At 42.1% G+C, this 14267-nt stretch overlaps 1 protein-coding gene across 9 annotated transcripts in view; it reads left to right on the top strand.

Annotated features, from left to right (window-relative positions):
- bltp1 (bridge-like lipid transfer protein family member 1) overlaps positions 1–14267 on the top strand; it is a 79930-nt gene extending 65663 nt beyond the window's left edge. For all 9 annotated transcript variants that reach the window (XM_085391728.1, XM_085391735.1, XM_085391734.1 and 6 more), the window contains 12 exons: positions 627–764; positions 1236–1481; positions 1606–1759; positions 3471–3628; positions 5590–5779; positions 6302–6519; positions 6893–7144; positions 7276–7479; positions 9840–10034; positions 11061–11195; positions 11824–11989; positions 13344–14267. In XM_085391728.1, the coding sequence (XP_085247854.1) occupies positions 627–764; positions 1236–1481; positions 1606–1759; positions 3471–3628; positions 5590–5779; positions 6302–6519; positions 6893–7144; positions 7276–7479; positions 9840–10034; positions 11061–11195; positions 11824–11989; positions 13344–13560 (2273 nt within the window). In that variant the 3' untranslated portion in view covers positions 13561–14267. The remainder of the gene's footprint in view (positions 1–626; positions 765–1235; positions 1482–1605; positions 1760–3470; positions 3629–5589; positions 5780–6301; positions 6520–6892; positions 7145–7275; positions 7480–9839; positions 10035–11060; positions 11196–11823; positions 11990–13343) is intronic.

Here is a 14267-nt window from a genome sequence, read left to right as displayed (position 1 = left end):
AATAAAGTTATTCAACAAACCCTGTCCGGTCTCCAGTGCACAACCTTTGCAACATGCAGCTGCAGGTATGCACGATAAGGTGTCTGCAAACTAGTAAAGAGAAAATGAGCATCTGGAAGCACAAACTGCTGACAAGCAAGTTAATAAAAAGAGAGACAATGACGAGCTGCTCATACCAAATCAGCCTCCCTGACTGACAGATCACAGCCACTTTTCAGAGCAGGTGTTGGAAGGGCTGGTGCACAGGCCTGGGCACCAGTCCAGTCATTCAGAGGCGGGCCAGAAGCAGCAGAAAGGCAGGATGTATGGTGAGTGTAGGCACCGATCCTGGAGAGCCTGCGTGTTCAAAAAGAAACACTCCAAAACGGTTAGCCACACTGTAAAAAGAGAGTGGGAACATCAAGAGCTCTAACGCAGGGTTTGAAATAGGCATCTCACAGTGAGTGCTTGAGCTGCTGAATGGGACATTTTACAAGCACATAAATGAGACTGAAGAATACGTCTTTCCAATCTGTGAGAGTAAGTGCATACTTTTCCCCCTGTAGCTTTTAGAACTGTGGCCTTATCCTGTGCAGTCTTATAAAGAAGTCTTTCACATGCTCACTAATGTGATATTCTTCCGTCAGCTGTGTGTGACATCGGCTCGGCTTCCTTCAAGTACGACATGAGAAGACTGAGCGAGATCCTGGCCTTCCCGAGAGCCTGGTATCGTCGAAGTATCGCCAGACGCCTCTTCCTGGGGGACCAAACCATCAACCTCCCACGTGAGTGCTCAGCGGTTGCACTCGGGTGTTGTGATGGCCGTGTGTTGTTTACGTTGCCGGCTTTTAAGTTGTTGTAGAATTTCAGCTTTTATGTGGCATCTGACACAGGGAACAGTGAGCTTTTCCAGGCTTCTGTCAGTGCTGATCTTTATTTGAAATGATCAACAAACTGATGTGCTTTTACTAAAGCGAGATATTGTTGGCTTCTATATAAATCTCTGCACTGCCTCTCAGATGGGTTTCTAAAAACAAAATCTTTAACTCGGTGCAGAAATGAGTGAACATTTCTCCCCAAAAATTCTGATATGAGCACCAACATCCACCTGCTAACCTCTGTGCATTTAGCCTTTTTTCATTTTTAATATCCTGTCTCACTGGCAGTCCTTTAGCAAACATTTCCTGCAGTCACTTTACGTTGACATTTACAAAGGTGTCCTTTACTTACCTCTTCGAACCTTTACTTCGCTCCAGCTTCCGGCCCCGCCACTCCTGACTCAGCTGAAAACGTCACCCATCACCTGTCCCCCGAGTCCAGCCGGAAAGCTTACTGGAGAACGTGGGACGGCAGCACCGGGACGCAGCACGTGCCCCAGTCCCCCAACGTCTTTTCGGAGCACTCCACCGGAAGCAACATGTCCCCAGGCAGCCTGGGGCACCTCAAGTCCCCTGCACCTGGTCGCACCAGGAGCGTCTCTGACTCCTCCGCTCCAAGGAGAGGTAACGGGGAACATTAAATGCCTTTTGTTACCGGAGTACGAATCTTCACACCCAAAAATCCAGATAAGGAAGAAAAAATAACTGCAATTAATTTTTTCCTATTTTTTTTCATTGTTTTTTTTAGATTCAGTCACAAAAACATCGACTCCTTCATTTGGTAAAAATGGGAAGGCAGCAGGTCAGCAGGGGTCGCCGTGGGAGACGCTGGTGGTGTTTGCCATCAACCTAAAGCTGCTCACCGTCCAAATGAACATGAGCAACGTGATGGGAAACAATACGTAAGTGCATCCAACGCTGTGCAAACACGTGCTAATAATTAGGATTTAATGGTTACTCTGGTAACTCAAACACAGAAGCGATTTAAAATTATTGACTATATTTTCATTTATAGAATATCTTGGCCACACTTGTCCAGTTTCACAAATCATGAAAAAAAAAAACATTAAAATCAAAAGAACATAAAAGAAACTTTAGGAAAACAAACACAAAATATCATTAAAAATGAATTAGCAGGGGGATTATGCACTAAAGGAAGAAAAACACTAATTAAATGGATGAGAGATAAAAATCTTTCATCTGGAAGTATCTCATGATTTTCAATCAAAGTATATTTTTTGGCTGCCCCACTTTAACGCTTGTCGATGGCTACAACAGACTCTCATCTCATCTCAACAAGAATCAATTGCCAACAACATATAAGTGCCTCAGAAAAGCCAGGCATTTTCACAGCCACACATCAGACAAAATCAGGCCTATTTACAACTACAAGGGTCTGTATTTTCTTTAGTATCCTAACAGGTGATGCAATCATTGAAACCAGCCTTACACTTAAAGTTGCTTTCAATATAATCCTTAGTTATCTTATACCCGGCCCTGTTGCAGTCCCTCAGTTCATATGTGGTTTGAAACCAGCTGATTTAGTTCCCTCCTGAGAGCCTGAGATGTCCACATTATATTATCCTTTCCTATTATGGTATCATTAAGATCCAAGAGGAGAAAAGCTATTGGAAGCTCTCTTATAGATTGGTCTGAATCCTTAAGTTTTTTGCTCGCATGCTGATCTAATTGTAGCAATTTTTGCTAGTGTAAGATAATGACTTAAGTGAAAGATTCCACGCTTGAACAGTAAATTACTGACTGGAAAACACTCTTCATCATGCATTGTAGCTCTAAAAGCAAAACTAAAGTTATAAATTTAACTTAAGAATGTTACTGTCTAAATAAAACATAGCCAACATTGTTTATTTACCTTTTTACTGCAGTAAACAGCTGTTAAACTGGTGTACAGATGCCTCTGGGGTGCTTCTCCTGCACTTCTTATCACCCTTTATCGTCCACTCTTATGGGTTCAGTTTAACTCTACTGCACTGCTGGATTTTACCGTTCACCACAATATGGTGTCAGTACACCCCTGATCTCTACGGTTGAGGCTGAAGTGCAGAAAATGATGCTGAAGCAGTGGCAAACACAGCACCCTCATAACTAAGGCTGTACTGTTTTATGAGCTCTGGGTCTCCATAAAGTTAAAAAAATAACCCTCTTCCACAGTGGAAGTGTGTGGGCTCCACAAACAACACACACCTTCTGCTTCTTTCTCACCAAGGCAAGACAGTACACTTCTCCAGCTCTAATTAAATCATTTATGAGCTCAGGATATTCTTCCTTCATAAAAACTTTTATGCAAGGGTGCAGCCTGGATTTAAAGCGAGAATTGTATTGTCAAAATAGCTGCACTTGGATATAAGCAAAAAGGCAATAACACATCAAACTGATGAAGGTGAAACGCACAACGACACGTTAGAAAACACAGTTGACATGTTGACTTGTGAAAATGGGTTTAGCGCTCAGAACTGGCTGTTCGTTTCTTCCTCTGTTACCTGTGTTTATTCCTTGGAAACTTCTTGTGATGAGTCATTTATGTTTCATACAGAAGCCTTCTACATTATTCAGCAGCATTTCAGGAGCGCTCACAGTTGTTTGTCCCTGCAGCTGGACGACCAGCGGGCTGAAAAGTCAGGGCCGACTTTCTGTCGGAAGCAACCGAGACCGAGAGATCAGCATGTCTGTCGGCCTCGGCCGATCCAAGCTCGACTCCAAGGGCGGGGTGGTGGGTGGCAATATAGACGTGAACACCCTGGAGATGGTCTGTAAGTAAACAAGGCATCAGCTTTTCAAACATCTGGTGTTTTTCTCCAACTCGTTAGCAGCTTTTATTCTAACAGAGTGTAAAGTGTGGATGTGGAGCTGAGCCAAAGTTCAGTGCTAGAGTTCTTAAAACACTGGGAGCAGTAATGTAATATTATGCACATACAAAAATGTTTACTCTGCTAAATAGGCATAAAATGCATTTTATTTTATATATTACATTTAATGTTTAAATAGGCTAATATATAGATACAGCAGCCACTTGGAAGCTGGAAGCAACTCAGTGCATTTAGGCATGCAGACATAGTTAAGGCAACCTGCTGAAGTTGAACCTGAGCATCACAATGAGGATAAAAAGGGGATTTAAGTGACTTTGATGGTGGCTGGAGCATGGCTGTTGGTGTCAGACGGCCTGGTGTGAGTATTTCAGAAAAGGCTGATCTGCTGGGAGTTTCCTAAACAACTGTGTTTTAGAAGTTTAGAAAGGCTGGTCTGAAAAAAGGAGAAAATATTGAATGATGAACATTTCTTTCAACAGGTCAAAGGAGAATAGTCAGACTGTTTCAAACTGACAGGAAAGCAACAGTATCTCAAATAAGCTTTGTTAAAAAATCAAAATGTGCAGATGAGCATATATTCTTAAAGCGCATGGAGTACAGCAGCAGAAGACCACACTGGGTGCGACTTCTTTCCGTTAAGAACGATAAACTGAGACTAAAATTCACTTTTGCACAATAGACGATTGGGAAAATGTTGCCTGGTGTGACCAGTCTCGATTTTGGGATAAAATCATAAAACGACCACTTTAAAAACAACAGTTGCGGCTGCTGGTGTAATGATGTGCAGGATATTTTGTTGGCACGCCATGGACCCCTTAATACAGCCTAAGCATCATTTCAGTGACACAGCCTGCCTGAGTGGCCACACTGTGCCCATATTCTGATGGCTATATCCAGCAGAATATTACAAAATGTTATAAAATGCAGCTCTAGCTTGTTCTTAAACTTGACAATAAATTTGTTGAACTCTAAACTGGAACACCTTTGGGATGTAGAGACTGAAATCATGGATGTAAAGATGACAAATCTGAAGCAGCTGTATGAGCCCATCATGTCAGTATGGACCAAAATCTCTGAGGGTCCAACATAGTCCTAGCAAAGTGTAACTAATGAAGTGATCAGTGATTGCATATTAGATCTTTGCTCATTGAGTTTAATATCTAAGCACTGATCACTGATGCTTCTGCTTGAGATGCAGTCAGCTAAAGAAATTACTTGTTGCCTGAAATCGTCCCTACTCGGTGTCCTCTCTAGATGAACTAAATCTGCCACAGTGTGTGTGAAGCACACGTCACCTTCTCGCCTGTTCACCTTCAATAGTTTATAAATAGACACAAAAGCGAATATTTACAGCAAAATGAATCATTTTAACTTTGGTATTTTAGACTAAAAACATAAGAACAAGGTGCTGAGCCATTTTTATCTGAGAGGAGGCTTCACAGTCAATCTCAGCATGTATTTAAAGACACTGAAGCCATGAAGCTGTGGCTGGATGTGTGTGACTTTATAAAACTATTATTAGACCAAACATATTGACATGTACCAGTTGTGGTTTGTACCTACCAGAAGCCTAAAGCGTTTTCATGAATGCCAGTTGAATATCTTAACACAGGTTAGCACCATTTTTAGATGATATGCCTTGTTGGTTGTGGAGCTGTGAATTTAAGCTTTCAGGGCTGTGGAGGAGGGCAATCATGCTCAGACACCATACAAAGCAGCCATGTGTAGTGTGAGTTCTGCTATGTATGGTTGCCCCGTTGCTGTTGTGGTCCAGCAGCAATAAACAGGTAAACCAGAAGAAGAAGAAGTCAGTCCTTACTTACTAGAATCCACTGATTTTGATGTTGAGAGGTATGGGATTGCTTGTGCGCTCTCATTGGTAACTACTATCGTGTGGTTTGCAGCCCACATCTCAGAGCATCCAAACCAGCAGCCCAGCCACAAGATCCAGATTACCATGGGCTCCACAGAGGCGCGAGTGGACTACATGGGCTCCAGCATCCTAATGGGAGTGTTTAGTAATGCTGACCTGCAGCTGCAGGATGAATGGAAGGTCAACCTGTGTACAGTGGACACCAGCCTATCAGAGAAAAGGTGTGGTATGATGTCAGCGTGACTGCACTGTTCGGCACAACACGATCAATACAGCACTTTTAGATGAGTCATGTTTAGTGCCATTTATTCATTTCATTCTTGTGGCCATCAGAGATTAGCCTGCTTCACGTCTCCATGTCTCTGTACTTTGAAATGCAGATGTTTTCTCTACAAAGAGGTTTGTATTCAGTTTCTGAAGTGTTGAAACACAAAGCACACTAACTAGAGAGCACAATTTCAAAGCATCGCGGGTTATGAAGAAAAACAGACAATTTGCTGACATTTATTGCCCACGTTTCCGAATGCTCGGCAAGCCGAACAAAATTATGTCTGGACTCGAGGGTTTGTGTTTGTATCTAGTTTGAACACAAGAATACACAAATTACACGACATTATGTCGAGAATATATGCCATTTTCTTTCACCTGTGAGCCATTTATGCCTGCTCTCCTTTCCTTTGTTTCTTGCAACAACCTTTTTCACTCATCTGCTCCGTTTCCCTCCCCATCTTTTCTCCTTCCAGTGAGATCTTCATCCACGGAGACCTGCAGTGGGACATTTTCCAGGTGATCATTTCACGGTCCACCACACCAGACCTCATCAAGATCGGCATGAAGCTGCAGGAGTTTTTCACTCAGCAATTCGACACCAGCAAGCGGGCCCTCTCCACCTGGGGCCCTGGCCCCTACCTGCCCCCCAAAACCCCCGTCGTCAACACTGACAAAGGAGCTGCAGAGCTTTGTAAGCATGCCTCGTTCCATACTGCTGGGTGAATGTTGAGCACAGTCTGTAGCATAATAAGGCGCGCACAGCAAGCTGTGCTGCTTGCAGGAAGTGAAATGATTTGTAATTCTAATAAGCTTAATTTGTAAACAACTTTTTCAAATAGTTGAAAAGGTTGTTTAGCAACTGAATGTAATCAGCCTCGCTCATGAGATAATCAGTAACGAAACAGGCAGCATACATTTTAAAGATTGAGGGCTTTATAAGGACAAAAACAACATGACACACTAAATCTGATCCTGTTAGCGCCAGCAACAAGCCTCGTGTTCCAGTCAGAATTCATTTGTCCGCCTGCTTCTCATTTTCCCTCCTAACTGTCTTTGTCACGCAGACATGGATGCGGCCCATCACCGCCACTGGCCCGGGGTGCTGAAGGTAATCGCCGGCTGCCACATCTCCCTCTTCCAGACGCCCTTGCCTGAGGATGCCGTGCAGCTTGGCGGGTCGATGAGCCTCCATGGCAATCACATGACTCTGGCCTGCTTCCACGGGCCAAACTTCCGCTCCAAGTCGTGGGCCTTGTTCCACCTGGAAGAGCCCAACATCGCCTTCTGGACAGAGGCACAGAAAATCTGGGAGGATGGTGAGACTAAATGTTCTTTTTAGGGACTCGTGAATATTAATTCAGTCGAGATGATGCTCAGTCCTGATGAACAGATCAAAACTAAATATATAAAGGTGCATCTCTTTATGAATTGTTTCTGTTACACACAGGCTCAAAAGACGACTCTACCTACATCGTGCAGACACTGGATTTCCATCTCGGCCACAACACGATGGTCACGAAGCCGTGTGGTGCTCTCGAAAGCCCAATGGCCACCATAACCAAAATCACACGACGGCGACATGAAAACCCTCCACATGGTGTTGCTACTGTCAAAGAATGGTTTAGCTACGTCACTGCAATGAGAAACGAAGGTAAACATTTCAGCAAAATTGTGTCATTCATGTGTGCCCATTTGTTTAGTGGAAAGCCTCGTCAGTGGGCCGTTGATGCTCGCTTATTTGGGATCGAAAGGCTTGAACGCGTATTTAAAAAGAAAATATTTGGGATTGGAAAATACAGGGAAACAGTTGAATCTGATTACTGTGGTTTGGTTTTGGAGCTGTCCAATCAGAGTCAGCGTGGGCTGATGGGGGACCTTAAATAGCCTGAGGCTGAACTTAAAGTATCGGATAGAGCTGGGCGATAGAACGATAACGATATGTGTTGCGAAATAACTTTTCCTCGATAGAAAAGTTAAACTATTGCGATAGACCTAGTCTCTCTTGTCCTCTTTTAAAAAAAACAAAACAACAACAAACAAACAAAAAAACCCCAACAACAGCCAATCCAAATTAAGTAGCGCAGAGCCGAACCAATCACAGCCGCAGCGTCACGTCACGTGACTTGTTACGTACAGCACAAGTGCCAAGCCGCACATGTGTATTTGTTTGGGACGCAGCCAGCCGCCGTGCCGCCCGGTAATGGAGGAAATGAGTGCGCCGACTACAGAAAAATCAACCGAGAGCGTGAGCGAAGGTTACCGAAGAGAAAACAGATGATGGTTCCAATGCCGGAGAGATTGTCGAACGGAAGAGCCAAAGAAGTTCCGTAGTGTGAAGGTATTTCGGCTATTTCAAGTCTGACAAAAAACAGAGTAGCGTTCACTGTAAATTGTGCCGAAAGCAAGTCTGGAAATACAATAAACTGGTGCATGCTCAGTCTCTGACTGGAAGCGCTAATTCGTCATTCGGCTTTTGTCAGACTAAAGTAACTGTTAAAACTGTTTGAAAAGCTCAGCTATACAACAAGGAGAGATTGAGAATTTCCTTTTAGTTCTCAGTTTATTTGATATTGACAAAAGTTAGTCAGTTTTGTCTGTTCTTCTGTAAAACAAACTAAGATTTATTTTTAGAATTAATATTTTGTTTCTAAGTGGAATTGACAATTTAGTCTGTTTCGTTTGTTCTATTTTGAAACTTAAACGCTTTAGCGGCTGCCTTTTGTGTAGTTTGCAATATTTGCCTTTATCTGAAAAAGTCTCATGTTTCTTTAGTACATCTACCCTGTTGAACTTATTATGGGAAATAAATATTTTAATCAAAACAAGCTGCTGATTATTTCACATTTTACTTGTGAGCAACGGCACATTTAAATCTTACAAATATAGTTATTTGGCTTATATCGTGATAGATATCGTTATCGTCTGAAATGAAAAAAACATCAAGCATAACATCTTATATCGCCCAGCTCTAGTATCGGATCAATTTGGATCTGTAAATCATGCAGATTAATGCCAGTAAACCCCCAGATTTAAAATAACGACCTGGAAATGTGCAGGATGTGTCCGCTTCAACTCTGTCATCAACTTGGCTCACGCTGTCCTTGGAATCTGATTATTCCATGAATATGGGAGCAGTTTTCAGTTGGATATAATTGTGCCTTCTGTCTGTAGTAGCCAAGAAGAGATCCCTCCAAACTCAGTCACGACAATAGAAGAAAAGAGGAACAGAATCCAGAGTCATTGTTCTGTGCAAAAATGCATTCAGGTGTCTCTAAAACGAAGCTTTCACACTCTGAGTGAACCAAATCAAACGGGAATTTTCCAGGATCGCACCCTTTTTCTCACACAATTGATGTGTTTGTGTTTATCTGTTTTAGTTCTGCAGGGAAACACAGTCTAGGTAAACAAAGCGAGAATCTCACTTCATACTTGGACTATAAGTTTAGAATATACTCACTCGATTAGTCTCACATCAAGTTCGGCTGCACAGAATTCATTTTTAGCCATTGGTCACATTAGGATTCTTGAGACCGAGTGAGAACAAAAAGATCAATTAATGGGACCAAATGCTGCTTTAATGTCATACGAGCATGCTGGGAGGGGGGGAAGAGCAACCACTTCAAATGTTGATGAAAGCCAGTTTGGGACTGTTGCAAATCAAACATCCTGTATTCTTTAATCAGTGACGTAAACCTAGTAGAAGATAAACCGAAAGGAAGGAAAAAATGAATTTCGTAGCCTTAAGTAGCTTCAGAACTGATTTACTAGGCTAGAAGTGTTAACTGGGGGTATCTGGGGAAGAAAAGATTGCTTCAGACTTTAACCTTTTCTTCACTCGAGACAGCTCAGACTAAAAGGAGAAATTTTCTCTTCTCTCCACCGCGCAGCAGCCGCGTCTTATCTTAAATGTAAAATAGGTGGAGATAGCATTTAACAAAGCGGAAAAGCAGAGCGTGAGCGTGACCTTAAACTCAGGAAAAGAGTTCCCACGTGTTTTATCTCCTGTCGCAGAGCTGAACTTGCTCAGGAACGTCGAGGCCAACAACCAAGAGAGCGGATCGGCTGCCAAGAGCTCCAGTCTGCTGAGCAGCTTCCGCAGCACATCCAGCTACAACCACGAAACAGAGACCATCTTTGCACTACCCAGAATGCAGCTGGACTTTAAGTCAATTCACGTACAAGATCCGGATGAACCTTCTCTAACGGGTAGGTGACAGTAACACCATAAAAACAATCTGCTAATGAATGAGCTTTTTGTGATGTTTTAGTTCACACAAGTCTGTAAATGAACTGTTGGGATCACACTCGGAGTATGGGAGTGTTTATAAAATTACCTGCGCTTCCTTAAATAAATTAATAAATCAACGAATAATCAGCTCCTCTTGTTTGGAGCATCTGCATCCCAGCTCCGCCTTGCACTGCAGGAAGTGACGGCAGCCCTTCGCTTTGCTCCGCGAGCCTCAGATTCCTGTGACCGTGAACCAGTTCTCAGTTAGTGCCCGTCTAGCTTGCAAAGCAATTTCAGAGCAAAACCAGCGCAGTCTTGTGGCAGTGTTTTCTTTGTTTTTGTTTTTTTTAATAGTCGCAGCCCGAATCTGTTTATTCGTATTTCTGAACAAGAACTTAATTATTTCATCGTGTCTCTGGACATAATTTGTACTATTATTTGTATTTCATTTTTGTCCTTATCCACATTTGGAGGTTGGAGGGATTCATACCCGACTCAGTTATTAATTCTAAATGAATTACTTGGTTCAATTTAGACATTAAAACTTGGTTGAGATTAAGGATTAAAACCTCCCAGGTTAGTTTTAGGGGAAAACAACCAAGGTTTAGGTTCCTGCTGCTTCTTACACATCTGGTTTTTGTAGTTGCTATGGTGACATATCTCCCACTTTGCCTGGACAACACAAATTATACTCCCTACTGAAAAACATTACTTACAAATTCATGCTGACACAAAAAAAAAAATCATAATTTTCTTTGTCAAAGAACAAAGAGTCAATCTGAGTAACACCGAGGACTCACACAGTCAGCAGCAATGGAAACTTCAAAATAAGAGCGAGGAGATTATCCCATTGAGTTGCATAATATTCTCAAGTATGTAGGAAACCAAAGGTCGTACTAACTCTACATCGATGTGTTTGCTGAAATTGATTTTCTTGGGTTTTTTTGTTTGTTTTTTAAAATATGACCTTACAAATCCAATCTCTGTGTTTTCATTTGTTCCAGACTCCAGCAGCAAACCCAAAGTGGAGTGCAGCGTGGTGACAGAGTTCACCGACCACATCTGCGTCACCATGGATGCCGAGCTCATCATGTTCCTGCACGACCTGGTGTCGGCCTATCTAAAGGAGAAAGAGAAAGGTTTTGTTTTTTCCATGTTACTCATCGATGTTAGTCTTTCAGTGAATAGAAAAAAAAACCCAACAACAATGTTTATTCATTTCAACTGCCCACAAATTTATGACTCAACTAGTCACGAAAAAAACACCCTCCAGAGTTCCAAGCATTGTACAGTCTGTCAAGAATATGAGTCATCAAGCCATCGGAGGAGAAGACCACAAGATTAAGCACATCTGTCTGTCTCTGTACTTGTGAAGCTGTCCGCGTGCTGTGGGACAAATTTTTGGGAGCAGCGTGACACGCTGTTACTTTCACACACAGCAGCCAGGTCAGGGAGCCCGACGCGCGCAGCATCCTAATGGGTTTCAAGTCGTCACAAAGGAACAAATTAGCACTCTTTATGCCGGCGACCTCGCTTTCATCACCACAATTAAAACAGCCGTGACTTTGTTCTGTTGATTCTGCAGCAAAGTAGAAAGAGAAGCACTGCGAGCGCTTCAGATTTTCACACGTTTGAGTCATTCTGAATAATTGAAGTAGGACGCATCTATGTTGTGCTCTGATGTTGTTGTTCACGAATGTGCTAAAAGAGAAAACTGGAGCGTTTCAAAGCAGAGACCTGATTGCCTCTCTCCCTCGGTGTTCTCAGCTCTTTTTGCCCCGCGGATGTTCGCACCTCGGCCCGGCCAGAAGAGCCCCACCGCCCTGCACGATGAAAGCTCCGCGGATAAAGACAAGGACGACAGCATCAACTACACCACGGTGGACTGGAGGGAGTTCATGTGCAACACCTGGCACCTGGAGCCGACTCTCAGGTCAGCTCAGCATCTGTTTGTTATTATAAGACGCACACTTTCACATGATGAGCAGGAGTCCTAAAGCTCACTCAAAAATGTTAGAGGAGAAAATAAAAAGCATCTTTTTCTACGAGTTTGTTCTCAAAGCAAACATGATTGCACAAACCAACAAAAACAAACAATGCAGCAAAGGTTTAAAAAATTGCTTTCATTTTCTGTTTAGTTAGTGTTTGTGCTGGAAACCATCAAGAAATGATTGTGCCGTTTCACCAAGATGTGGAACAGCTGAGCCCCAATTATGGCCTAATTTTGTTCTGTTTGTTGGATTTTTGTGGGTTTTATCATCTTGTAAAGACTCTTTGAATATTTTCGATTCCACAGAGATGCCGATGAGCTATTTAATGAGCCGGGTTGTAAAAAGTAAAAGTGCAATTAGCCCATTAAAAATGCAAGTTTTGAAATGAACAGAAAGATGCGCTGTCAGTGCTTGGTTATCTAAATGTTATATATCGATTTTTACTAATATTAGTAACTCTTCTATATGTGAGAAGCAATGTGTGATGCTAGTTTAGGTGGAGCCAGTTAAAAATTAGATTCACATCAATGAATTTATAGCTGTATGATTAATAGCCCCAGTAATACAGTAGGAAAAAGACAGTATCATAGAGAGAACCCGACTCACGAACAGACGACCTCTGAGAAGGCACTTGCAGGTGATTGCAGGAAGGAAGAACTCCTTTATCACAGGAAGAAATGTCCTGCAGAGGCAGGCTCAGGCAAGAAGAGGAAAAAATAAGGACCAAACTCAAACTTCAGGAGAGAGAAGACCAAAGTTAATGACATGCAGAAGTAGAGAAGAAATGCTCAGTGGGAAGTCTCCCAGCAGCCTGAGCCTGTAGCAGCGTAACTAAGGGATGGTTAAGGGTCACCCGATCAGCCCTAACGATAAGCTTTATCAAAAAATAATGAACAGAGGTATAATTTCACAAATGGCCTGTACAGGATGAGCAATAACTTTGCAGTGCAGTATCTCTTATTAACCCCCTTAGCCTTTTTCAGATGCTAGTTCATAATTACTAATCGTTAGTCTTTTGTGAATTTGTACAAATGCAGCACAAACACTAAATAAATGAAGCATCTTAGTCCCTTCACAAAGACTTTGCTTCATTAATCCAGGAAAGAACAAAGATTTTAATTTAAAAAAAAAAAGAATATTTTTGAATCTTTATATGAAATATCTTTGTACAAAGCAACAGCTTCCCCTCTGAGATTCAAAAGGAAGAAGCAAATCCTTTAATGGAAAGAGACGTGCAGCAACAGGGAGTCTTTTCATGCACCTTTAGCAATGCTTAAACTTCACCTCTACCTTCAGGCTCATCTCCTGGACGGGTCGGAAGATCGACCCAGTTGGCGTGGACTACATCTTACAGAAACTGGGCTTCCACCATGCCAGGACTACAATTCCCAAATGGCTGCAGAGGGGTGTGATGGACCCACTGGACAAGGTGCTGTCAGTACTCATCAAGAAGCTGGGCACCGCTCTGCAAGACGAAAAGGAAAAGAGAGGCCGAGACAAAGAAGAACACTGAGGAACTCAGTCATGCCACTGGAATCAGAGCTGTGCAAAATGTTTCAACACTAGTTTTCTGTATTTAAAAGGCCACTACTTTACGATGTCCAGCATCCTGCATAGTTGTTTACTGTGGTGCTTGCCTCTAGGGGTTGCGACTGAAGCGTTTTGCACTGCTGTTTTTCGTTTTCTGTACATTTTGAACAAATTAGCAAATGCTAGCATTATTTGATTGCTTTATGGGTAAAACCCTGCCTCTCTTACCTGTTGTAAATGACCTTACTGAAACCGCTTCAAAGTTTATTTTAAGGCTTACCAGTCGTTCATGAGAAATGATTTCTTAAACCATTGCCTTTTTCTCTGTTTCCCATGGAACACATGGTGGGTATGCTTGATGTAATTTATAGCGCAGCTTCGCGATATTTAAGAGGAATTCAGTGACGTGTTCTTCATTCTTGACACGAACAAATAAATCCTGGGAGATTTTTCTTAAAATCATCCCCTCACTCATGAGGATGATATAAGCTTGTAATTATAATTTGATCATTATTTATGACTATGTGAAATTCAGCGTCTATATGATGTATTAGCTTGATGTGTCAAGCTTCTTTGTCTTTTTTTTAATCCACACATTAGAACCAATGTATATAGTTAAATTTCTTAAATGTGTTGATTTCGTAACTTAATAAAACTATTGCCATGAAGTTTTAAAAAATAAAGCTCGAG

This window comes from Rhamphochromis longiceps, linkage group LG19 (genome assembly GCF_057381845.1).
Source record: "Rhamphochromis longiceps isolate RC_006_pf linkage group LG19, R_longiceps_female_GT1.1, whole genome shotgun sequence".
NCBI lineage: Eukaryota > Metazoa > Chordata > Actinopteri > Cichliformes > Cichlidae > Rhamphochromis > Rhamphochromis longiceps.
This window is presented reverse-complemented; position numbering and strand designations above follow the sequence as displayed.